At 48.2% G+C, this 27,052-nt stretch overlaps 1 protein-coding gene across 1 annotated transcript in view; it reads right to left on the bottom strand.

Annotated features, from left to right (window-relative positions):
* Positions 1 to 27,052, bottom strand: part of LOC143147565 (uncharacterized) — a 320,816-nt gene that overhangs the window by 180,505 nt on the left and 113,259 nt on the right. The window contains exon 3 of the mRNA XM_076312915.1: positions 7,433 to 7,499. Within this exon, the coding sequence (XP_076169030.1) occupies positions 7,433 to 7,499 (67 nt within the window). The remainder of the gene's footprint in view (positions 1 to 7,432; positions 7,500 to 27,052) is intronic.

Raw genomic sequence — 27,052 nt, 5'->3', positions numbered from 1 at the left:
ATCGCGAGGCAAAAGTCCTCTACGCGGTAGAGTTTCGCAACACGGTGTTACGAGAACGGTGGGCAAATAAAAAAAAAAGAGAAAAGAAGCGAGAAGAAAAAAAAAACACACAGAAGAATAAAAAGAAAGAGCGGCAAGGTTGGGTCGGTGGTCGCGCTTACGTCGCAAAACCGCGACGAGGCTCGTTTCGTAGACACGGGCCGAGGGGGGATGGGGTGGGGGGTCCGCCGAGTAGTCACGTCCCGTGAATTGTGGGCCACGTGACAGAGGCGTGATCGAGGTGCGACGCTGATGGAACAATGCCATCGGAGCTCTTCGAGGAGGAATGCCGCGCGCCGCGCCCATCTTTCCTCGATATCTGTCCAAGCGCCGCCGCGCGGCTCCACGCTTGCTAATCGCCGCGATATCTAGACGGTACGCGGCGATCGAACAATTTCAATCCATCCTCGCCGACTTGGGGGACACACGTTTACCGTTTACCTAGACGAAGCCGGCGCCTAACGGTACCGAGGACTCGCGCCACGCGCGACAATTTCTTTCGTCGCGGGGACGAGTGGATCGCCGATACGCGCCGGTCTCTCGGTATCGTTCTCAACGTCGTCCATTTTATATCTGGATCGCGGCGTGCACCGTCGACAGCAAGAAACTTATTCGACCACGGTTAGGCGCACGGTCGTGGTATACCCGTTCCACGGTGTAGAGCCCGCGTCTCTAACGGGAATCCTCGGTTTCAGTCGGCTTTCCAACGATTCGTGGAAACCGCGGTACGTTTTTCCGACGCTTGGCGAGAAAGCGCGGCGCTGGACGTCTTCCGGAATCGTCGCGACACGACAGTTATCGACAGCCGGAAAAAAGGCATCCCGTGGCCGACGTCTGGCCCGTACGAGCACTTTGACCCCGGTCAATTTAGCTCGGCGAACGAGGCCTGGCGCCTAACGGGACCGCGCTTCCACTACCGACGAGTAAAACTGGTAGTGGACGCAACCAACGACCGATGCTCACCGATCGCGTAACACTTCGACGGAGGAAACCTATTAGCAACGGGACCGCGTAAAAACCGATCGCCGTTTCCTAGACGGTTTCGGCGTGGATCGCGAAAATTTATTCCCGCTCGTGGTTATTCATGAGAATGTCGAACCGACACCTGGCCAGCACGGGTTTCCTCGATACCGAGAACCGATCTCGTTCGTTGCGAACTTTCGACGATGAAATACCTGGCAAAGTATGCTACGGACTGGGTGTGTTTGCTGTTCCTTCGATGTCGACAGTCGTCGCTCAGCTTCGACGAGCGTGTTTGGACACTGGCGACAATCAACGAACGTACATCGATCGTCGTAAACCCTGCTGTACGGACTCTAGTGCGTCGTATCGTTACATTCGTGCCCGAAATGTAGGATCGGAGTCTTCCGTATACTCCGGTTTCGTCATACGTGCGAAACAAGGGCCCCGATACTACGCATGCTCCTCAGGAATAAATCAAACGCTATCGTTCGCGAGAAGTTTGCCACGATTATAATGGACCCTGGGAGTCGCAATATTTTTGCGACTGATATTATAGAAATAAACACTTTGGAATTCTCGAAGTTTCTAATCACGATAGGGGACGTTTCTTCGAGTATGATCCACATTTTACACGGTCAGGATGGGCCTGGTCTCGCGGAGGACCCAATAGTTCCACGCTCGATTGTATAAAAAATAAATGAAACTTTCTGCGACCGTCTTCGAAGTTTCTAATCGTGACGTCTCTTTACCATTCACGGGACGTCTTTCACGGCTATAATGGACCCGGACCCAAGGGGCCTCGATATCTCCACACTCGATCCTATAATAATAGGTGAAACTTCGGGGGACCGTTTTCGAAGTTTCTCATAGTCGCTTGGAAAGTCTCTCGAAGTACCAGCTATATTTTCCAGGTTCACGATGGGCCCGGACCCACGGGGCCTCAATATTTCCATACTCGATTCTACAATAATAAACGAAACATCGATAGATTGTTTTCGAACCTTCTAATCTTCACTTGGAACGTCTCTCGAAGTACTACCCACATTTTCCACGACTATAATGGACCCTGGGGGTCCCAATATTTCCATACTCGACTCTGTGAAAAAAGAAAACTGTAGAGACCATCTTCTAAGCGTTTAATCACAATCTGGGACGTATCTCGAACTACTATTCGCATTTTCCACGTACATGGTGGGCCCGGATTCACGGGGCCTCAATGTTTCCATACTCGATTCTACAATAATAGATGAAACATCGTAGATTGTTTTCGAACCTTCTAATCTTCACTTGGAACGTCTCTCGAAGTATCATCCACATTTTCCACGTCCACCATGGGCTCGGACCCACGGGGCCTCAATATTTCCACACTGGGTTCTACTATAATAAATTAAGCATCGATAGATCGTTTTTGAACTTTTTAATCTTCACTTGGAACGTCTCTCGAAGTACCATCTACATTTTCCGCTACTATAATGGGCCCGAACCCACGGGTCCTGAATATTTACACACTCGGTTCTACAATAATAAACGAAACATCGATAGATCGTTCTCAGGCCTTCTAATCTCCACTTGGAACGTCTTTCGCAGTACCATCTATATTTTCCACGACTATAATGGGCTCGGACCCACGGGGCCTGAATATTTCCACACTCGATTCTACAATAATAAACGAAACATCAATAGATCGTTTTCGGACCTTTTAATCTCCACTTCGAACATCTCTCGAAGTACCATCTACATTTCCCGCTACTATAATGAACCTGGACCCACGGGGCCTGAATATTTCCACACTCGATTCCATAATACTAAACAAAACATCGATATATCGTTCTCGGACCTTTTAATCTCCACTTGGAACGTCTCTTGAAGTACCATCTACATTTCCCGCTACTATAATGAACCTGGACCCACGGGGCCTGAATATTTCCTCACTCGATTCCATAATACTAAACAAAACATCGATATATCGTTCTCGGACCTTTTAATCTCCACTTGGAACGTCTCTCGAAGTACCATCCATATTTTCTACCATTAATGGGCCCAGACCCACGGGGCCTCAATATTTCCACACTCGGTTCCACAATATTAAACAAAACATCATTCTCAGACGTTTTAATCTCCACTTGGAACGTCCCTTGAAGTACCATCTACATTTTCCGCTACTATAATGGGCCCAGACCCACGGGGCCTCAATATTTCCACACTCGGTTCTACAATATTAAACAAAACATCATTCTCAGACGTTTTAATCTCCACTTTGAACGTCCCTCGAAGTACCATCTCCATTTTCCACGACCACGATGGACCCCGTGTCTCGGTGGGCCCCGTCCGTAGCGCGCTGGACGTCTCGAAGTAGGCGCAGCGGTGCGCGTGTCACGCGCGTCATAAGAATGCGATAAGACGGGGGGAGCGTGGTGTCACGCCGGCCTGGACAATGCAAAGTCGTCCCGTTTCGTTCCATTCCGAGTGACATCGCCGCGCCATTGTGTCGGGCCGCAGGCTCGTTCGGCAACGCCGATACCATACGCGACCTCTTCGAACGCAGGAGCGTCGCCCGGTTCTGACCTTATTCCACTAAAATATACGCGGCTCGCATGTTAAATCGTCGCCGAGCGTGCTCCGCTCACGGCGGCTTCGACCGATCGGGTCAAGGCACCGACGAACTTCGCCGCGTTCGACTTTACGTAACGCGTGCTCCTCGGCTTTCGGACCCCGTTCGATTCCAACGCCGTTCTAGCCAGGGAAACGATCAACCCACTTCGTAACGTCGTCTTGTACGGCCTCGAACGTGCACGATCGAGGTTTACGGGAGGCTTGGCACCGCGATTCGTCCATGGTCTTTACGGAGAAAAACAATCGGTTGCGAAAGACGAACGAAGCTTACACCTCGCGTGTACGAGGATGCCACGAAGAGACGTGATATCGAATATGGGTGTACGTGGAGAAGTTTGAGAAACACTAGCCAGGATTAACGAAACGCGAAATATTCTCAAAGGTAAAAACTCAAAGGTAGAAACTCGAAGGACGACTCAATGGTAATTGAGTGGAGGTCAGGAAAGATGTTACGTTGTTACCGGAGGGCGGAAAAGTTTGAGAAACACTGATCTGGGTGACGAGAAAGACGTCAGATTTCATTCATGGTCCTTTTCGAGCAAGAGACATCGATCTAACTCTAGGGTAGACTTTTGATAATTTTCCAGTGGGCACGAAGTGATTGTAAAATTGTGTCGACAAAGATTGGGAAACACTGGCTCAGATGAAAAGAAAAGTGTCAGATTCCAACGACGATCTCCGCACGCCACCGAGAACGATGGTCGATCATGCCTGAACACAGACCCCGGATAATCCTTCGTGTGTACACTTACGGTAGCAAAAGATAGAAAATTGCTACCGTGGATCGAGCAGTCTTGAGAAACACTGGGCTAGATGGAAAGAAAAGTGTCAGATTGCATCGATGATCTTTCTCGAGACACCATCGAGAAAGACGATTACACTATATCCGAACATAGAGCTGGAAGAGTCGTTCGCTGATACGGGGCTAGCGAAAGATACAAAATTGCTATCGATGGTTAAAAGAAAGGCTTGAAAGATACTGGTTTAGATGAAAAGAAAAGTGTCAGATTCCATCGACGATCTTTCTTCGCAGACCGAGAACGATGGTCGATCAAACCCCGGGGTAGATCTACGATAATCCTCCAGCTGTTCGCGGATGGCGAGGTTCGGTTAGAAAATTGCTACCGGTGGTGGAAAAAGTTTGAGAAACACTGGTACGGACGAAAGGGAAAAGGAAAAGAAAATCGTCTCGCGGGAGCCACGGCGACGATACTCGAACATCGCGCGACAATAAAGATTATCTCGCCGGGAAGGGTGGAAGAGTGGGTGTTAGCTCGTTATACGGTACCCTGGGTGTATACCGACTCACCGATGCGAAACCACACGGCCGCGGGGCTGGCTAGTTTTCGCGGGGGCACGGTACAGCTCGCGGGACGATATACACACAGCCGTACACGGTGTTATTATCGTGCCCGGTGCAATTAAAGAAGGAAGCCTAGAAATTAGCGGGTGGCGGACGTAGGTAAGTATAGAGTCGGTCGTGGTACGAACGAGCCGATGGTAGCGGCCACGAGAACCGGGGGGATGCCTCCGTGGAGTTTACGTTCGCCGCGGTTGGTGCAACGGAGAACACCAGTGGCGGCCAGCGAGAGACAGAGCCGGCCCTACGCGCCTCCTGAATATGCATAGGCCAAACGGAACGGGACGAGGACGAGATAAGGGTCGACTTATTTTTCCTGCCTTTCGTTTCGTTCCATCCTTATTTTATTTTGGCGCTAACTGCCACGGCTACCGGAGACGGTTCCCGGGCTCCCCTCGCACCGTACCCGCCCGACGATTTCAACGTCTCCGAGACTTTTCCCCTCTTTGGTTCGCGAGCACCATTCGCGACCAATCGAACGGTAAATCTGGCGGCTAGAAGACGACTCCATCCCGAGGTGAAAGATCGGGGACAGAGTACGATGCGTAAGCTGTGGACGTGTTAGGTGATCGAGTACAACGCGCGAAATACAAATTGGAGAGGTACACGGTGATAGATTTTTTGACGCACGTTTGATATATTCTAGAGAGTAGCTCTAGCGCTGGTGTCTATCCTTGAGAGGAAATTTTTGCTAGTGTTAGAGCATAAATTTGGGGTATGTAGTTTGTGAATACTATGTGTCTGAGAATAACGAGAAAAACACAAATTGGAGAGGTACACGGTGCTATATTTTGTTACGCCTGTTTGCTATATTCTAGAGAATAGCTCTAGCACTGGTGTCTATCCTCGAGAGTTAACTTTTGCTAGTGTTAGAGCATAAATATGGGGTATGTAATCTGTGGATACTAGGTGTCTGAGAATAACGAGGGAAATAGAAATTAGAGAGGTACACGTTGCTATAGTTTTTGACGCCTGTTTGCTATATTCTAGAGAGTAGCTTTAGCGCTTGTGACTCTCCTCGAGAGTCAACTCTTATCATTGTCGGAGCGCAATCGTGAAGTGCGTGAAGTACAACGCGTTAAATACAAATCAACGAGCAATTTGTCGCAATATTTTTTGCAAAAGTTTCTTCTATTCTAGAGAGTAGCTCTAGCGCTGGTGTACGCTCAAGAGTCAACTCTAGCTACTATTAGAGCGTGACAATAAGATACGTAATCAATAGATAGTTGATGACTAAGTACAACGTACGCACAAAATAAAAATCATCGACCAATTCATCTCAATATTTTTTTAAAAATATTTCTTCCAGTTTAGAGTAGCTCTAGCGTTAATATCTACTCGGGAATCAACTCTTGCCAGTGTCAAAGCTTGACAATACGATATTTAATCCGTGAATACTTCACGATCAAGTACAACGTACGAACAAAGTAAAAATTAACGAGTAATTCGTCTCAATATTTTTTTAAAGATATTTTCATCCACTTTAGAGTAGCTCTAGCGCTACCGATGTCTACTCTAGAGTCAACTCTAGCTACTGTCAAAGCGTAACAATAGAATACTTAATCCGTAAATACTTGACGACAAAGTAAAACCTACGAACAAAATAAAAATCATTGACCAATTCCTCTCAATATTTTTTTAAAGATATTTTCTTCCACTTTAGAGTAGCTCTAGCGCTACCGATGTCTACTCCAGAGTCAACTCTAGCCACTGTCGAAGCGTAACAATAGAATACTTAATCCGTAAATATTTGACGACCAAGTACAACGTACGAACAAAATAAAAATCATCGACCAATTTGTCCCAATATATTTTTTTAAAATATTTCTTCCACTTTAGAGTAGCTCTAGCGGTGATATTTACACGAGAATCGACTCTCGCCGCTACCGGAGTATCCGTGGCGGGATACACGTAGGAAATCGGAGCGAAGCGCGAGGGAAATGAAAAGTTAACGACGCGGTGAATATTTCAACGCGGGCCACTCGAGGACGCGGTTAATTTTTTAACGGCCCCGCGAACGCCCGCCCCGTGGGGATTCTTCCTCGAACGACCATAATTCGCGCGTCCGCGGGTTAGGGATGGGGTACTCCGAGACGATACGAATTAAATTAATACCCCGACTCGGCTGGTAACGCCGCGTTTCGCTTACAATTAAGCTCCATAAAACTGTAAGCCGCGATCTCCGCCCTCTTCGTAGGTTCTCGCTCGCCAATGAATATTTTTATTTAATGCTCCATTAGCGGTCCAACCGCCCTGACGTTTACTCCGCCACGCGGGTCTTCTCCTTCCAGCATCCGCGAGAGTAATTGTCCAGGATCGAGCGTATTCGTCCCGGAAATTATCTCTTCCAACAACCGCCAAATCCTCGAGGATTTCGTTCGTGACGATCGTTCGGCCATGACTTTCGTCTGCCCCCTCTTCGCAAAAAGTAGAGATAAATAACTCTTGAACACTCACCGAAGTCGTAGTCCTTTCTTCTGGTATTCGTTACCGCTTTCTGGCGCGCTCCTCTTCGCTCGAAAACCTGAAACAAACAATTGAACAATCGGACTATAGTAGGTTGTACTTTGTGTTCACGGATGACTCTAACATCTTTAAAATCGGGGAGGGATTGTTCGATATGTAACGACGCTTTGCATCTTGCACCTGATATTTTTCCAATTGTATTTATAGGACCGAGGTAAGAATTGTCATTTAAAATTCTTACCTATTGACTTCGTCGAGAAACTTAGAAAATATACATGGTATTCGAAAAGACCTACTAAATTTCTTTTTAATATTATACGTCTCCTATCTAACGTGATATCAAGGTAACCTTTGGTTTCTTAAACTTCACGGTACATTTTTTGTTCAGTATCGTGTAAAGATCGGTAAAAATAATCTTTGTATTGACTATCGAAGAAAATACCTAGTATCGTTTAAAGATACAAGTTCTCTGGAAATATTCGACGTAAATTAAAATGGCGTTCGGTTCGATTCTCCACCTAGAAAAACTTTCATTTCGTACCGAATCTCATCGTTAAATCGATAACGATGATATTTCGTGTAACAGTTCCAACCGACCCGGAACCACTACGAACAAAAATTCTCAATTTTCGTACACTCGACGAGCACGCTTCAAGAGCGCACCTAACCTAAAAGACAGTTATCGAGGTGACCGTGTTCCAACGCGTACGATTCCCAGAAGCGATCGTCAGATCGGCCAATAAATAAACATCATTCTAGATGCTCGTAATTATCCATACGCCTTTTATTGGATTATTAGGAATCTCATTTCGTTTTTTTAGTGAAAATGAACGATGTTTTAGAGCCTACAAACATTTTATTAAATCATACATTCTCCATTTTGGAAAACGAAATTACTTTCCGAACAAGCCAAAATCATTGCGTTTTTTTTAGTGAAAATGAGACACAATTTTTTCAGAGCGTACAAACATTTCATTAAATCATACATTCCTCATTTTGGAAAACGAAACGACTTTTCGAACAAGCCAATAGTGAATACAACGTGGGAAATATCGTGAAAGAAACGTTGGCGCGTTCGCAGTCACAGAGGGCGCTGTATCGAAGACCGCACATGCGCGTCACGGCATTTATCGCGGCGGAACGAGCGACGCGATAATATTCGTAGTCGTGGCCGTTGAGGGGCCTGAGAAAACGCAATCGCGGTCTCGGAAGTTCCCGAAAAAAGCAGCCGGGGGCGATTAGTATGCGCCCTGTCGCGTCGCGGTGCCCTGCGGGTTGTCCTTAACGCGCGGCGACGCGTTGCGCCCGGTAGAACTCCACTTCCTCTTTCCCGCGATGGCCGATCAGGAAAAAAAAGAGAGGAAAAAAAAAGGAGAAAAAAAGAAGAAACGAGGAGAAAGAATCATGAATATGCATCGCGCAGACCCGGCCACGACCGTTTGCCGGCATTTCGCACCCGGCTGCGAGGGCCCCGGATCGTTGAGGTCATCCTGCATTGTGAACCGCACGGCCACTCGATTCCGGGCCCCGGCGAATGCAGTTGCAGTCGAGCCTGCAGTTGTTGCAACTCACCTGCCGCCTCGATCTAACGTATCGATAGCGCGTTCCACGGGGCGACGAGGTCGGATGTAAACAGAGAAACGAAAATTTCCGTGGTCCCACCGAGCGGACACCTAACAGTCAGGGACGTGTATCTCGGATCGGACGAGATTCTAGCGCGGTGCTAGCGAGTTTGTACGTTGCTCGGGAGCTTGAACGAAGTTCTCCCGTGTGCCTGGTGTGTGGTTTTCTTTGGATTCCTCGTGGAACGTGGTCTAGGAATGTCTCGATTACCAGGGTTCTACGGATCTAGCTAGCGCAGCAACGTCTCGGTTAGGTATCGGGATACTTTGGATCCACGTGGTATAGGAACGTCTCGGTTCGGTATCAGGGGACGTAAGCTTGGATGGAATTCTGTTGTATACTAGACGAGATCTTTTCTCTGGATTCACTGTACGAACGACTGGATTAGGTATCAGGGAAGTATCTTCGGTTGGATGAAACTCTCTCGCGTATTAGACGTGTAACGTTGTACACATGGAACGTAGTGTGAGAATGTAATTAGGTATCAGGGTCGGATGAGATTCTACCGTATACTAAATAGTTCCCTTTGGATCCCCGTGTTGCCAAACGTGGTCCAGAAATGTTTGCCTTAGATATCAGAAATAAAATTCTATCGCACTTGCTCTTGGATCCAAGTCTATTAGAACCTCATCCAAGAATGACTCCGTTAGGTTCATGGATGTAAGATTGGACAAGATTCTATGGTACCGATCAAATTTCTTGCTAGAATTCACAATCAAGAGTCGTCCCACCACTTGTCGAACTGCGTCTCTTCGAAGGCAGAAGGAAAGTTCGACCACTTTCCATAGAAACTTCTCTACCCTCGTATCGACAATCTGGGTTTCTGATACACCAACATTAAACGAGGCAGGGTACCCACAATGTCGATAAATCGACAACATACACGTCACCTAAATCTGCACTTCCTCTGAAACTCTCTAACGATAAGAACCAGCCAGACACAAGCTCAGAATCGTCCTCGTCTTTCGTTTCTCAGACTAGTCGCTTTAAAGTTTCCCTCCCCGTTTACTCGTGACGATGAGTGAGTTTCGTTCTCGCGATTTCAAATTCGCGAACTTCTCGGTGAACGACAGTGCTGTTGCGCAGAGTATCGCCCACGACGAAAGACGTAATCGAGGAACGGAAAATCGGTGGTCGGTTTCGAGGACGATGTGGTCGCGAGACGAAGCAGGCTAGCCACGGCGTGGAAGAGGGCTGGACGTACGAGGAAGGGGGCAGCAGCAGCCCTCCGGTAGCGAGGGCAGCCTCGCGGCAGGAAGGAAACGCGAAATAAATACACCGTGGCGAGGGGCTGAGGGTGAGGGAGCGCGGCATGCGGCGGTCTCCGGCCTAGAGTCCGGGACTGGAACTGGAACTGGACGGCAGTCCGGCCAGAAAGATACATATTTTTAAATATTTTAGTCACGGTCCGCAATCGCCTCGTCACGCAGCCTTGCCACCTACTGGCTACTACCCATTACGTACCTACTAGCTTGCTAGGTACGTGCCTGGGCATCGCCGTGAGCGCACCGGGTCTCGGTACCTTCCACGTACCTTGCTGCCACACACGCTCTCCTCTTCGTCTTCCGCGCGGGTTTTGCCCGTACGAAACGCTCGTTGCGTTTCTCTCCGTTCTCCCTTTCTTCCTCGTTCGTTCCACGCGTTGTTACGACCCCGCGACGATAATTCGCCGCGCTCCGGGAACGACTCGGATTAAAAACGAGGGAACACGGAGGAGCTGGGCGGAGTCGCGGATTTCCGATTCGAAATAGATGGGACCGTGTTCTTGCCGCGCGAGTGCCCTCCAGACTGCCTACGCGTTAAGGGTACCGCGACCTAAGACGAAACGAATGTCGTGGAATACTGTGCACTTCTTCGGGGTGCTGTTTCTTCGCGCTACACGGTTCTTGGGAATCTTGGGTAACTGCAGATGTAACCTGACCTCAATTGTCGCCAAGTTCTGGCTTCTGGTGTTCAAGATGTTCCAAAAAAGTTTATCGTTAACCTTGACTAGAGACTTCGAGATTAATCTGGGAACGAAACTTTATCGAGGAGTGTGTTCCTTTTCTTTCGTCTTCGTGAATCCCCAAATGTGACTTAACCTCAACTATGGCCAAGTCCTGGCTTTTGATGTTCAAGATGTTCCCAGGAAGTTTATTATTAACCTCAACCAGAGACTTCGAGATTAAACTCAGAACGAAACATTATCAAAGATTGTGTGTCGTTTTTGTTCGCTTCGTGAATCCTCAAATGTAACCTAACCTCAACTGTCCCCAAGTCCTGGTTTCTGGGATTAAAGATGTACCCAAGATGTTTATTATTAACCTTAATCAGAGACTTCAAGATTAATCTCGGAACGAAACGTTATCGAAGACAGTGCTCCTTTTGCGTCGTCTTCGTAAATCCCCAAATGTAACCTAACCTCAATTGTCACTGAGTCCAGGTATCTGGTGTTTAAGATGTTCTCTACAAGTTATCGTTAGTCTCAGAAAGGAGCTGAAACGCTAACCCTCGAACGAAACGTCGTCAAAGGCTGTTTGTGCTCCTTTTCAGGGATCTCAAGGTCCTTTCTACTCCCTGCTCCGTACCTGGCTAATAAGGCTATCTGTTCCAATCCCCTACAGGTAACTCAATCTCACTGAATAAAGTGCAAAGTCCTGGTTTCCGGTGTTCAAGATGTTCCAGACTTTATCGTTACCTTTGCCAACCAGGGAGTTACACACCAATCACCTAATGGAACATTACCAAAGACTGTGGTCCTTTGTAGAGTATTTCGAGGACCTTCCATTCCCAGTTTCTTGTCCAATCAGAGACCTTTTCTCTTAGAAATTCCCCAAAGGAAACTCAGCCTCGACTAATACAAGTATAAAATTTTCGGTGTTCAAGATGTCCCTGTATTGTTACCTTCATCCATTAGGAAATTAAATACTAACTACATAATAAAAAATTATCAGAGATTGTGGTCCTTTCTAGAGTATTTCGAGAACCTTCCATTCTCAGTTTCTTGTCCAATCAAAGACCTTTTTTCTTGGTTACTCCCCAAAGGAAACTGAGTTTCAAATAACACAAGTGTAAAGTTTTCGGTGTTCAAGATGTCCCTGACTTTATTGTTACCTTCATCCACTAGGAGATTAAATACTAACCACTTTACAAAACATTACCAAAGACTGTGTTTCTTAGAATATTTCGAGGTCCTTGCATTCCCAGTTTCTTGTCTAACCAGAGATCTGTTCCCCTTACAAGTCCTCAAAGGAAACTCAGCCTCAATCAACACAAGCCTAAAGTTTTCAGTCTCTAAGACGTTCCAGACTTCATCGTTACCTTTATCCACCAGGAAATTACCCACCAACCACCTAACGAAACACCACCAAAAACAATGCTCCTTTCCAGAATATTTCGAGGTCCTAGCATTCCCAGTTTCGTGTCCAACGAGAGATCTGTTCCCCTGGTAACTCCCCAAAGGAAACCCTGCCTCGACCAACTTAAAGTGCAAAGTCCTCGTTTTCGGTGTCGAAGATATCCCCGCCAAGTTCGCTCGCAGACGTCGGCCCATGGGATTGAACGTCGACCGGATCGATAGAGACGGAAGTGCAAGCCCTCGCTGAGAAACGAGACCAAGATCGGGACGGTGCGCCTACTCGGTGAGTCTCGAACGCAAACCACGGGGGCCTAACCCAGAGCCAGCGTCGTATCTCGTTAAGGTTCTACGGTCGGTTCGCTAATTGCATTATCAAACGTTAAACGGGGCACCGTTGTACATGTAACCCGCGTGTCCTCGGATTCCAACCCTTGGACAGAAACTGGTTGAGCGATCGGTCCCGATCGCCACGGATTTCTCGGTAAACGATATCGATCGTTCCCTCCTGGTCGAGTTTACGGTCTCGCGAGTAGGCCCCCGCGCACTCGCACTCGCACTCGCACTCGCGCTCGCGCTCTTGCCTTGACAATGAGCGATCTGGTTTTAATGAAGCGCGGCAATTATCGCGTATACCGACGCGATACATTATTCATGGCGGGCGAGCACTTATCGCCTTTTATCTATTACTCCGCGATATCTTCCGCAGTGAGATGTTTGCGATTTTTTTCTTTTCCCTTCCTCTCCATTCCGTTTCGCTCGTTCGCGCGTCGAGGGTGCCTCTTCGGGTGTCCCCCGACTGAGCACTCCCTCTCTCGGTACGTACACCGGTGGAACGAAGACGGAGCGATGTTTCGTTCGGGAAAAGAATCGCTCCAAGGAACGACGAACGCTTCTCGAGCCCGGGACACGGCCAACGCGATTCTTTTGTGTTGCCGCTCTGCTGATCGCTGCCCCCCAGGACGGTAGTCGCGCACTCGCGATTGTTTTTCTGCTCCGAGACTCCTCGGCCTTCTCACGCCGGCGATGGTTAACGCTTCGACGGCCGTTGTCGCGTATACGCGAGTAAACCGCCAAACATGCTGATCGTACTTCTCGGTACGAAATTCGCGATCCGTTCGAAGAGGAGATTCGAGAGTAGAGAGGTGGCTGACTTCTCAAATCATCGATTCGAATTAGTAAATGTGGGATTATGGAATTGTTTTGCACGAGAGAAAATTTAAATAGGACGTTTACTTTTAGATAAATGTGATACAGTCGTGCAAGAGATTGTAACGATCACGTCGGCACATCAACGGAAAAATATAAGAAAGCCGGTATCGAGCTCATCCATTCCTTGACTTCTCAAGTACTGCACGGTTCAATGTCGTTGTATTCCAACAGTAAAAATTGTTAGAAAATTATCCAATTAATTCCTCAAAACCATTCGTATTTACCGATTGTCGAGTCACTGTGTGAAAGAATGTATTGTACGGAGCTGAGAAATTCACTTCTGGAAGATACCGAGAATCGTATCGGGTTCGTTTAAGTGGTTTTCGTAGACCCAAGTGTGAGAAAGAATTATAAGACTCTTCCTTTCGATCCAGGAATCATTCTTCCATTCAAGAGCTGTACGACTCGTGTTACTTGTTAGCGTAAACGTTCACCCGTGTATTTTGTAGCAATTCGGGACAAGTCGGGGCAAATGTCCCGATTTACGCGTTAAAAAAGATCCGAACAAAGGATGAAAAATCGAGACGCACTTGGACTGGAGAAAATTCTTGCCCTCGGAGGCGAGTGGACCATTGTCGCGAGTTACTCGAAAATCTCGCGTCTTTCGTATGGTCGCTGCGTGACGTCACCGCGTGTACACGAAACACGCGTGTATCTCATTCTTCCATGTCCAGCGGCCGTAGCGTGCGCGTATCACGTGTGCAAAGAATTCGTAAATCACCGTTGTAGAATCTTATTGCTCGCGATAAATCTTCCAACAGCTTCTGTCTTCTCGGCGCATGTAAGAACATCCTTGACCAACGAAACTCGTGTAGAATTAGCCGGGAATAGCGTAACTCGGTCGGTAGAGGACTCTTACGGAGAACGTCTCGCGTAAAATCGACCTCGAACGATGATCTATCGTTTCGCGAAGCTTGGCAGCGAAGCTTGCCTCGAAGGAATTACTCTGTCGCCGGACACGTGGAATTAATTCACGTCCAAGGAGCATTCTTTGCGTTCCTCCGAAGCGAGACTCGAGATCGGTCGTAGAAACGGGAGAAGATTTCAGAATCCAGAAAATTATAAGTGAGAAAGATACTGTGAATATTTTGTAGACATTGTAGAGATATTACACGAAACTTAATTGACAAGGTTGTCTCGGTTTTAATTTAATTCTCGGTTCTAAAAATCTTAAAAAGTAGTGGATAATAAACACGTTCAAAAGCGACAAGTAAATACTGAGCGGGTTCGAGTACAATAATTGAATAAAAACATACATTCGCTCCATAATTCCACGATATTTGCTACAAGCCGATGGAAATACCAAATATTGGAAATTAGTAGTGGAAGAGTTACTATTCGTTGGAAATATTAAAAACGTTCAAGTTTGATTTTACGATCGGACGAAATTCTCGCCGACTACCAGTTCAATGAACGTCTCTTCGCTCGATAGCTCGCGCCCGCGCGATTATTTCCGCTTCGCGAGGAATTTCGCCGCTGCGTGCGTAGCTAGATTTTTCGATCGCTCGATGGTGGTGGTGGTGGCGGAGTAATGTTCTCCCGGCGTTTCGAAATCGCGGGGCGCGTATTATTTATACCGAAATGTTTGTCACGCGAGCGCGCATTTTCGCTCGGCGTGTATTTTAAATGGCCGCCGCGGGGGAATACGGTCCTCCTCCCGAGCGCTTATTATTCGAACGAAAACGTCCGCGTCGCCGAGTACGGGCTACGGGGGATCGCGAGCCGCGTTTATCCGAAAGCGGCGTTTAATTAATACACGACGCGGGAATCCGCGATGAAAAATTAATTCGGTCACGTAACCGTGTAAAACGACGGATCGCCGTTGCATCACCTCCGCTAATTATTACAACCGGCGCGGAAATTCGTCGGCCCGATAACACGCGTTCGCGCGGAGCATAAATATTAAACGGTGGTTACCGAGAGGAGGTGAAACGGGACTGTGATGCGTCTGTGCACTCTCGTCACGTAAAGTGGCTCGATAGGGAAAAATCGCGGGAAAAGACGATCGTGTTCCGTGTCCGCCGCGCGTATCGAGCGTTCGATAATTCGCGCGGTGTTCGTGGTACACCGAGCGAAACAGAGGGGTGTGGAGTGGGGTGTGGTACGGGGAAGGGGAGTAGAAAAGGAAAAAAGATCCGCGAGCAGCCCCCTCGGTGCAAAAGGTGGGCCCGACAACGCCTGGAAACAATGGCCCGCTCGGAGAATCCGCCGCGCGAGTCTGTGACCTTATAAGCGCGACGTCGTCGGCGGTGGCGGTGGCGGCGGTGGTGGACCTCGGTGGACGCGGATTCGAAACGCGGCAAAAAGGACTGGAGAAGGCGTGCGCGCACAACGCGAGAGATAATCGCGAGAAACCGGGCGCGCCCGAAAATGGAAAGTGAAAATCTCCCGGTACGGGGTACCGTGGTACGGGGTGGGTCGGGGGCAGGCCGGGGCACGCGGATCTCCTCTTAAGCGCGGATTCCTGGAAACGGTCGCGAGAAACACCGACCTGATGCGAATTTAACGAGTAAGACGCGCCCGAGCGCGAGCGGAGAGGCGAGGAGTAGCGGCGAGGGAATCGAGCCGAAAGACGTTTCGTGGAAAGGGGGTGGAAGGAGGCCCGGGCGGCGGATGAAGCCCGAAACCGGGGGCGGGTGGGGCGAAGAAACGAAGCCAGAGCGTGGCTGGAAAAATGCGAGCCTCCGTCTCCCCGCATACATTTCCATACATCAGCCCCCGTCGTCCAAGTTGAGGCCGGAGCGAGCGAAAGACCGCGACCGGTCGAGCCACCGGCTGGAGAGACTGACGACCGCGAGGGAGAGAACCAGGACCGGCCCGGCCCGGCCCGGCCCGGATAAGGGGAACCAACGGAATAAATCCAACTAATTAGACGAGGAAAAACCGCGGATTAATTACCCGTCGCCTTCGCCTTCGCCTCTTCTTGCCCCCGTTTCTCTCGTGGCCGCACCCGTACCACCGGCCCTCCTTCCGGTCCGACCGTGGAAAACGATTTTTCATCCCGGACTGACGCGATTTTTCGGCCACGTCCCGTCTGCGGAGGGTGTTTCTTGTGAAATGCTCGAACGTTCGGGGAGTAGTTCGATCTGTGGTTAAACGCACAGTACGTAGCTCGTAAAGTTGCTACTTGTGACGACATAGGTTGTATTTGCCCTTCCCAGTTGCATGGTACCGCGTGCATTAGGATGGGTAGATGTCACGCAGATGATTCGACCGATAGCAAAAACGTATGCGTACATATACTATAATTATATGTTGGGTATGTCGAATATTCGGGGAATGGTCCGATCGGTAGCTAATTGTATGCAGCTCGTAAAGTTGCTACTTGTGACGACACAGGCTCTATTCGCCCTTCCCAGTTGCACGGTACCGCGTGCATTAGGATTGATAGATGCGACTGGTTCGACCGATAGCAAAAATGTATGCATACATATACTATAATTGTATGTTGGGTATGTCGAATATTCGGGGAGAGGTCCGATCGGTAGCTAAATGTACGCTCGAGTAAAGTTGCTACTCGTGACGACACACGTTCCATTAGCCCTTCCCAGTTGCACGGTACCGTGTGTACTGGGATCGGTAGATGTAACTGGTTCGATAGATAGCAAAAATAGATGCGTACATACGCTATAATTGTGTTCAGGTATGTAAAATATTCGGGGAGCGATCCGATCGGTAGCTAAATGTACGCTCGAGTAAAGTTGCTACTTGTGACGACACAGGTTCCAATCGCCCTTCCCAGTTGCACGGTACCGCGGGCATTAGGATTGATAGATGCGACTGGTTCGACCGTTAGCAGAAATGTATGCGTACATATACTGTAATTGTATGTTGAGTATGTCAAATATTCGGGGAGAGGTCCGATCGGTAGCTAAATGTACGCTCGAATAAAGTTGCTACTGGTGACGACACAGGTTCCATTCGCTCTTCCCAGTTGCACAATTCTACATGCATTAGAATCGGTAAATGTGACTAGTTCGATCGATAGCGAAAATGTGTGCGTACATATGCTACGATTGTGGTCAGTTCTAACCTCCAGGTAGAGGTTCGATCATTAGCAGAGTGTACTGCACGCCTCTCGTAATTTGACACCCGGGACGAAAGTCTCGCGCTCGTTTCGTTCGCTTTTTCCGCCACACGATGACTGACGGAATCACCGCCTAAGATCGGTAGATGCGACTTCATCGATTGATTACAAAAATCTACACACGCGCTACAATAGCGTCAGGTTAGACTCATTTCGCTACGAGCAGCTAAACCCGGGAGGTTATCCAATAGAGACACCTAATTAGGCATATGCTGGAGGCCAGTGAGTATGCGCCAGTTAAGTAATAACACCCAACTCCATCGAGGCTGCACGTCTTTCCAGGCACGACTACATCCCTGTCTAAAACATTCGACAAACGCAGTTGTATCTCCAGCGGATGTTAGCCTACTCGCCGCTACGTGTGCGGAACACGTTCTCTCGGGAACAGCCGAGAGTTCAGCAGCGAGATCGGTCACAAATATCCGTGAAAATGGCCGAGACTGGTAAACTCCAGCAGTGGGCATCTACCTTTCGATGGTAGCGCGCGAGTAGGCCAATCGTCCTCTCGCGTCCGTGGAAAACGCTGATCCCCACGGGCCGTGAACAAAAGCCTCGGCGGTGCATTCTCGCGGGGCAAATACCGGCGCGAAAGCAAAAGTAGGATGACAGAGAGGCGGTGAACGACGTCGATGGGGGGATCGTTCTCCGCGCGGACGTCTCCGCGTTCCACACGCACGCGGGCACACACAACCACCGTGGCGCGAGCTTTCCCGCGGCACCGAGTGTTTGCGAGCCGTTCGAAAGCTCTCCGGTTCCAGGAAGCCGCGCGGGAGACGCCAGCAGCGGGCGAAAGGATGGAAGAGCCGAAATGCAGATTTCGCGCGACTACTCGAGCCTCGAAAGCGTCTCCGGTCCCCCTGCTTACCTATCTCCCTGCTTGCTCGCGCTCTCACGCCTTCTCCGACCCCGTCCCTCGGCCCGTCCACCCTTTTCGCTCGACTTCGCCCCCGTTCCGTCTCCTTCGCTCCCTTTTCGTCCTCTTTCCTGACCCGCGACTCGAGGCTGGGATTTACTCGGTGCTTAGGCTCGCTTTACACCTACCCGCGACAGGGTGCTGTATCCCGATCGCGAGAACCTAGATGGATCTCCTCTATCGCGACGAAGAACGATCACCAACGGATCGAAACACGGAGGAGGAGGACGGTAGGTTTCTCGAAAGGAGAGAAGAGAATCATCGGGCCATGACGAACACGAGGGTGATACAACAATTGCGAGCGTCTATAGCTTGTTCGATAAATCGAGTCACCAACGAGAAACAAACATATACGATAGATATGTATCGGTACATGAGAGTTTACAGAGAACAGCAATGTGTTCCTTGTACACTTAGGGTGATTCAGAAATATTTGTCCATGCTACAAAGGGGTGAATCTACGCACTAGAACGAATAAATGTTCTACGAACGTATGTACCTGTGTACCTTAGTTCTAGAGTTACGGATGAGTGAAGAAAATGCGCACTGTCGCAACAGACAGTTGCACTCCTCTCTGAGGGCACTTGTGACGCACCCGAGACGTGCAACTACGCGTCACTAGTGCTCTTGTCTCGCGACTAGACCGACTGACTTCTCTGCGGTCTTCCAGTTTTCCAACTAACAATTTTTTCACGCTACATGTTTTGTTCGACGACTCGTCAGGACCATGGACGGTCGATGAATCTTCGCGATCTCGACGAAGCGGGAAGGATCAGCAACGACGTCGGAAGATCGAGAGACGTCGGGTGAAAACGTTGTACGGTCTCTCGAAAGGAGAAAAGAGGTCGCGTCATCGGTTGGCCATGGTCGGTGTGATCGATGGCGTTGGGCGTTATCTTCGCCACCCCCGCTCGGTGCCCGATGGTAATTCATCATCTCGGTCCTGTTTTTCACTTACTTTGTATGCAACATATTCCGTAATTTTTATTCAGTCAACCGGACCCGCCTCGGGGGTGGCGGGAACCCTTGGCGCGCGGCGGATCGGCTCGTAAAACAACCGAGTCCACGTCCTCGTGGACCGTATCCTCCCTTGGAAAGATCGCTCGCCAGCAGGGCGGAAGACGAAGGAAGGGCGCCGAGAGGAGCGTCTCTTTCCGCGTCCAGAGCGGACGACCGCTCGCGCGGACTCTTCCAGGGGTTGCGCAAGCCGCACTCTATATGCTAAAGAATCTCGATATGGAGATATCCGCCTGGACTCATCCCCGACACCGGTCAGTTTGATTTATCGGCTCGAAATCGGTACGCGCTAAATTTCTGGGAAAATATGCTGTCCCGGAGCCGTGGCTCCCGGTGCCCGTTTTCCACCCGTTATTTCCATAAAATGAATTATTAGACTGCCAGGATACCACGCGTCCGGTTTATATACCGGCGATCTCGAGTTTCATTCTCCGTCTTCCGGGTCAGCGAAGGCTACCGACGTCTGTTAGAAGCTACCCGGGATGGATCTATCGAGCTGCGGGCCGGTAGCTGGGTGACGGTTAGGTCGTGCCAAGTTTCGGGGGGTGTTTGCATCGCTGGTACGGATACACGGGGAAAAAAGACGGTGCGCAGAGATCGTTCGTGAAATATCGTCGGACACGATGCCATGGATGCGGCCAACCGAGGACGCAGGAAACGCCAGACGCGTTCGGTGGAATCTTTCGTTCCAATTTCACCGTAACCGAACTTACACTGTCGACGAGTGTTCCTTGGTTCGTACACCAAGCGCGAGGTTAGGCTCTAGACACCGTACAGGAGACTCTAGCCTTCGAATTATGTTGCTATATATGTATTGTGCACCACCGAATAAGCTTGCTATAGTTGTAGGTAAAGTACGGTATCGTGGTAACGAGTGTCCTTTTCGAGTACCACAACTTTCAACGTAGCTCTATTGCGCTAACTTGTAATGGAGCAAGTGTATTTGCTCTAACCTTCGAATCATCTTGCTATACATGTATTATGGCACCACCGAATGAGCGTGATATAGTTGTAGATGAACCACGGTGTCGTGGAAACAGGTGTCCTTTTCGAGTACCACAACTTTCAATGTAGCTCTATTTCGCTAGCTTGTAATAGAGCAAGTGTATTCGCTCTAACCTTTAAATGATCTTGCTATATATGTATTATGCACCACCGAATAAGCTTGCTATAATTCTAGATGAACCACGGTGTTGTGGTAACGAGTGTTCTCTTCGAGTACCACAATTTTCAACGTAGCTCTATCACGCTAATTTGTAATAGAACAAGTGTATTCGCTCTAAGCTTCGAATCATCTTGCTATATATTACATATTACTAAATAAGTTTGCTGTAATTCCCGATGAACCATATTACCAGCGAAACGAGTATACTTCTTTAGCGTACCACAACCTTGAACGTAGCTCTATCGCGCTAATTTCAAACAGAGCAAGCGTATTCGCTCTATCCTCCGAACCATCTTGCCGCTATACACGTATTACGTGCTACCGAATAAATTTACCATAATCGTGGATAAAGCACGGTGTCACGGTAACGAGTGTTCTCTTCGAGTAGCTTGACTTTCAACGAGACTCTGTTGCGTTAATTTGCAACCGAGATAACGTAACCGTGTCGTCACACGGTACGTTGCATAGGCAACGAACGTCCTTACAACCCGTTATCCGAAACGTAGCTCGACCAGGGGGAATTCGAGCGGTCTTATCGATGTCTGGAACTCCGTTTCGGCATTTTTCCAGGGACACGACGTTCCCCGATGTCGGCGTGACGGTTACAGTCACGGTCGTTCTCCGCTCGTGTCACCCTTCGGTGTCGACCCGTAAAAGCATCTGACGCACACACGCCGTCCCATCGGGCTCTTTAGATCGTATCGTGGAGGTCACGGTGCTTATGTACCGGTCGCTAACATATTTTTAAGTACCGGTGATACCGTCTACCGTCCGGCGGGGCCCGGACACGGTCCCGGCGAACCGTACCCGAACGATACGCAACGAACCTCGGGCTACGCCGAGTCTGGTCCCCGGGCCTGCACGCGCTACACGCTCGCGAACCGGGGACGGCACCTGTCGCGCAAGGTGTTCTCTCCCAAACTCCTTTCCACGTCGCCAACGATCCTCTCGTGAAACTCGGACGATTACTCGCCGTCTCGGGTGCGAATCTGCCGCTCGAAACGCGATACCCGAGAGAGATACCCGAACGTACTCCTCTGCTCTGCTCCAACGTTGTTTCTTTCAGTTGGACGCGGTGCGAACTATTCGAAGCTTTAAACGAGGACTACAATATTGGAGGTTATCTCCGATTTTGAAAACGGGAATCTATTTATACCCAAGCGTACTTCTCGACTCTGCTCCAACGTTGTTTCTTTCAGTTGGACGCGGTGTGAACTATTCGAAGCTTTAAACGAGGACTACAATATTGGAGGTTATCTCCGATTTTGAAAATGGGAATCTATTTATACTAGAGCGTACTTCTCGATTCTGCTCCAACATTGTTTCTTTCAGTTGGACGCGGTGTGAACTATTCGAAGCTTTAAACGAGGACTACAATATTGGAGGTTATCTCCGATTTTGAAAACGGGAATCTATTTATACCCCAGCGTACTTCTCGACTCTGCTCCAACGTTGTTTCTTTCAGTTGGACGCGGTGTGAACTATTCGAAGCTTTAAACGGGGACTACAATATTGGAGGTTATCTCTGATTTTGAAAACGGGAATCTATTTATACCCCAGCGTACTTCTCGACTCTGCTCCAACGTTGTTTCTTTCAGTTGGACGCGGTGCGAACTATTCGAAGCTTTAAACAGGGACTGTACGCGATTATTGGAGGTTATCTCCGATTTTGAAAACGGGAATCTATTTATACCAACGATGTCTCCAGCGTCTCGTCCGGTCAAAGGTAGAGAAAGTTAGGGAAAGCGGAGAAGAATGAAAGATTCGGGGATTTAAACGCGGATTAGGTGAGAAGAGGAATCTAATTGTGACACAGTGGTTCGTGAAAAGAGACAATTGTGAGATTAGAGCGACGCGAGAGGTTCCCAGAGATCGCTGCTACGAAAATCCAGTTTTAATTTTAGGAACTCGACTGGTATCTGCTACGATATCCGGATTGAAATATTCGCACGATCGTGTGTTTCATCTTCCGACGAAAAGTAAGAAAAGTTGAACGAAATGGCGAACGATGAAGGTTTTGGGCGATCAAACGTGGAGTAAAGAGAGACGACTACGAGATCAGAGAGTTGCGGGAAGTTACCAGAGATTGCCGCTGAAAAAATCCATCTCCGACTTTGAAAGAGTTCGTAACACAATCTCGATCTTGTTTCGTCACGTGCAATTAAAATGCCTCGTGCACACGAGTCTCTAGCGTATCTTCCGGTCGAAGATAACCAAAGTCGGACAGAGCGACTACACGCGGAGAGATCGCGGGATTTAAAAGTAGACTGGACGACTGGTCTAAAATACAATCTCGATCTTATTTCAAAACTTACAACTAGAATCCGATAGATATTCCCCTAGATAAAGAAAGTTACTCAAAGCGTCGAAGCACGACAAGGTAATTGAAAAGTAACGATCCAATTCCTTGACCACATCGAACAGAAAGAATCACCCATGAGCTAATTATCGATTCGTGTACTCCAATTTACGACCAATTTGCCAATAAAAGATATTGTACGTCACGTTTCAACAAATACATCAATATACTTTAAACTCTGCGTAGTTAGTTTTCTCACACGTTTTAAAATTACTAGTAAGCCTGCATGGGTATTCCAAACAACATCCTCGTGAATTTCTTCCCAGCGAATAACGTCCTTGAGAAGAGATCAACACCGACCACGTCTCATCGAATTGTCCCAACGTGTGACGTTCCATCGTTCAATCTCACATTCAGGAGGATCTCCTGTCCACCTCCTATGAAATACAATTCTGAAAAGAAACTCCATCTCTCAAACACGATAAAACGCAAGCTCGGTGTCGTCCAAGGGTCTGTGATCCCTGTGGCACAAAGGAGTGAAATTGTCGAAGGTCTCCGTGACGGTTCGCGGGAATCAGCCGGTCGCGTTTGCACGCGAAAGGCAAGAGAGTAGTACTCGTGGCGAGCGGTATAACCGTGGCGTCCGCGAGCGCAGGTGAAACGGTCGGCGTGGAGGAGCAGGTGGACCAACCGATCTTCGGCGTGTGCCACGGGCAACCGGGGGCTGACCTCGAGAGACCGCGGCAAACCGGAGAGATCCCCGTGTCTCGGGCGCAGCTGCGGTTTATCGTCCGGTAGGAACGAGGAGACGCGTAGTCGCGCGTAGCCGGGGCGTCTCGTCGCGTCGGGTTGAGCGCGAGCGAGCACCAGCGCGCGTGTAACGTCAGCGAGGAGTGATTAACGGTCGAACCGTATGCCGGTGCGACGTGGGAATCAATTACGATGCAGCTTGAAACCCGGCTACAAACCACCGGCACCGCGATTCGATGCTTCCTATATTTATCACGACCGGCTGCCTAATGGGGAAGCCGGTTTATATTGTTCCGAGGTGTCGGCAGACGTCGCGACGTCGAGATCCGTCCACGGATAGGCGAGAGACGGCTGCGAGGAGGGCGCCTACTCTCCTCTCGATCCACCGAGAGGATCGTTCGTATTAACGTGTCAACGGTAGCACGACCACCGGACGAACAATGAGAACGCAAACGACCAACAACCGCGTCGGGTTTGCATCCTGAACGCTGCAACGAGACCGTGGACCCCGTGGCGGAAAAATGGAAACTTGTTCCGCTTGGAAATTAAAGTACACTGAGGTCAATATAGCCGTCGCTTGTCTTCTCGCACGTACTTGGGTATTTTGACACGTTAGGTTTCTTATCCGAGTTTCTTCACTCGACCGATTTTAGCTTAGGTATTTCGATACGCAAGGAGGCTTCTCCTTAGAGTTCTTTTACTCGACCGATTTCGCTTCGTGGTGTTCACCGGGTCTTTCTCGACCCATTGCGTTCCAAGATTGGTTTTCCTGTGGCTAAAATTATCGTAGGCAATAACGAGTGTTACTCATGCTTCTTTGGTAATTTAATCGCAAGATGTTACTCGGTTTTTCTCGATCAATCCCATCCTCGTATTGTGTTTTCTTTTTGTAATTGATATTGTTGTAGATGCGATTGAGTGTTTCTGTATTTGCTTAGCGATTTAACTTTAGAGCGTTTCTTGGGTCTTTTTCGACCCGTTAAGTCCTCACCGTTTTCTCTTTTGTAATTAATATTATTGTAAATGCGATCGAGTGTTTGTGTATTTGCTTAACGATTTAACTTTAGAGCGTCTCTTGGGTCTTTTTCGACCCGTTACGTCCTCATTATTTTTTATTGTAATTAATACTACCATAGATGCGATCAAGTGCTTTTATATTTCATTAAAGATTTAACTTTGGAGCGTTCCTCGGGTCTTTTTCGACCCGTTACGTTCTCATTGTTTTTTTTTGTAATTAATACTACTACAGATGCAATCGAGTGTTTACATACTTCCCTAAAGATTTCAGTTTAGAGCGTTCCTCGGGTCTTTTTCGACCCGTCGCGTTCTCAGATTGTTTTTCTCTATCTAAAATTATTGTAAACACTACCGAGTGTTACTATACTTCCTTAGTAATTTAATCGTAAAGCATTACTCGGTTTTTTCGACCTATCTCATCCTCATACTGTTTTTTTGTAATTGAAACTATTGTAGATGCGACTAAGTGTCTCTACGTATATTTGATCCCTCTATTGTATCGAAAACTTAAAAATTCGAGTTACATACGATCAGGATAATTTCGATCCAAAGATCCTGAGCGTATATTCAAACGGAAGAACGCGTTAAGATCGATTTAGGACCATGTCACGGTCAGGGACAAACGTTAGAAATATACTTATACACCTTCAGCGAGAAAAATGGATTCCGTGTGGAGGGAGCGCTAATGCAACACGAAAGGATTTTTATCGTTTCGTGTATCATCGAAATTCCCTGGCAGCGAGTAACGAAGGATTGATGTTCTTTTCGTACGGTGAAGGGAAAAAGTGATGTAAAAATCGAAGGGAAAGTTTCGATAATAATTTTCGAAACAAAAGTCGTTCCGTGCACTTTGTAACGAGCCACGATTTCAACTTGCGGAGAAAATACACTTCTCGTCATCGTGGTGAATAAAATTTCTTTTTCTATAAATTGCTCGATCGATCGATCACTCGTACCGTATCGTTGTCTTCGTTACTGTCGGAGATGATAATATCGAGAGTTTCGTTGCTCGAGTACGTATTAACATACTTCTCGTTACGTCAATTCGCAGTGGGACGCCTATTATATTTCCTACGCGTCTCTTCGTTTTTAAATAAATTTAATTTCAAAAAAATGGAAAAAGTTTGAAATCGCGAACAGTATTGGACGGTGGTTGCTCGCGCCGCGGAGCGGAAATACACGCGTACCGACTCACGTACGTAAGTACGTTCGTAACGAGCTAACCACGAGTACGATTCGCGTTCGTGTTCGGCTCGTAATCCGTACAGCGAGCCTCGCTCGTGATTTTCACGTTCGTCTCGCTCGATACCGTACCGCAAAGGGTTCAACAACGAGAAACAACGTACGCAATTCCTTTTAATATGATTCTAAATTGCAATTGATTTATAGGCTCCCGAGTTCCCCGGGACGAAAACTTCAAGCGGAAGTGATACGCGATCCATTCCTCGCTTATTGTAAATAAAACATGTTCCCGATACGTATCCGTTGCGTAAACTCTAAGAACGCGTTTTCGAACGAATAACGCGAATCGGTGTTGCGATATCGTTGTTTATATAAGCGTACGACGTTCCGTAGGGGCTTGTTTCTTCCTGTAGGCGGGGGAAACGGATGAAAAACTACGAGATTTTTCAATTTCTCGCGCACTCACGACCATAAGGACCGAAACGGAATCCGAACGAACATAATCGGGGACTTGAAAACTGTCAATGCTCGGCCACCGTCGAACGAAACAGCCATCGAGAAGCTGGAGTACTCTACTGTTTCCTTTCGTCGAGGTTCTTCAATTTCTCAAGAATTTCATCATTCTTAAACGTGATATTTGCAATACGAATTCCTCGAACGAGATTTCCAAAAGTTCATTCTCACCTAGTTGAAATATTTTCACAAACCTCGTGGCCACTGACACTGAACCAAAAAGTGTCCTTTCAATCTCCCGAATGAATGCAACAACGATCTTAAGGGTACCAGATGTCGATGTCAGTTTTAAGGACTATCTTCATGTTGGCGCGGAAGGATCGTCCGCCACGCGGTCAACGGTTTGGCCGTTTTCATTTTGGTTGTTCTTTTCAGTCGAGTTCCAAGTCCAGAGTCAGAAAGACCACACGACACTGTCGTCGTTCACGTCAAGGCATCTTACTGTATACGCATTTCTTTGAACTTAATATTCTTACATGTACAATAACTGTACTACTAG

Source organism: Ptiloglossa arizonensis, chromosome 1 (assembly GCF_051014685.1).
Source record: "Ptiloglossa arizonensis isolate GNS036 chromosome 1, iyPtiAriz1_principal, whole genome shotgun sequence".
In the NCBI taxonomy this organism is placed as follows: domain Eukaryota; kingdom Metazoa; phylum Arthropoda; class Insecta; order Hymenoptera; family Colletidae; genus Ptiloglossa; species Ptiloglossa arizonensis.
Note: the sequence above shows the minus strand (reverse complement) of the source record. Positions and strands in the feature narration are given on the sequence as shown.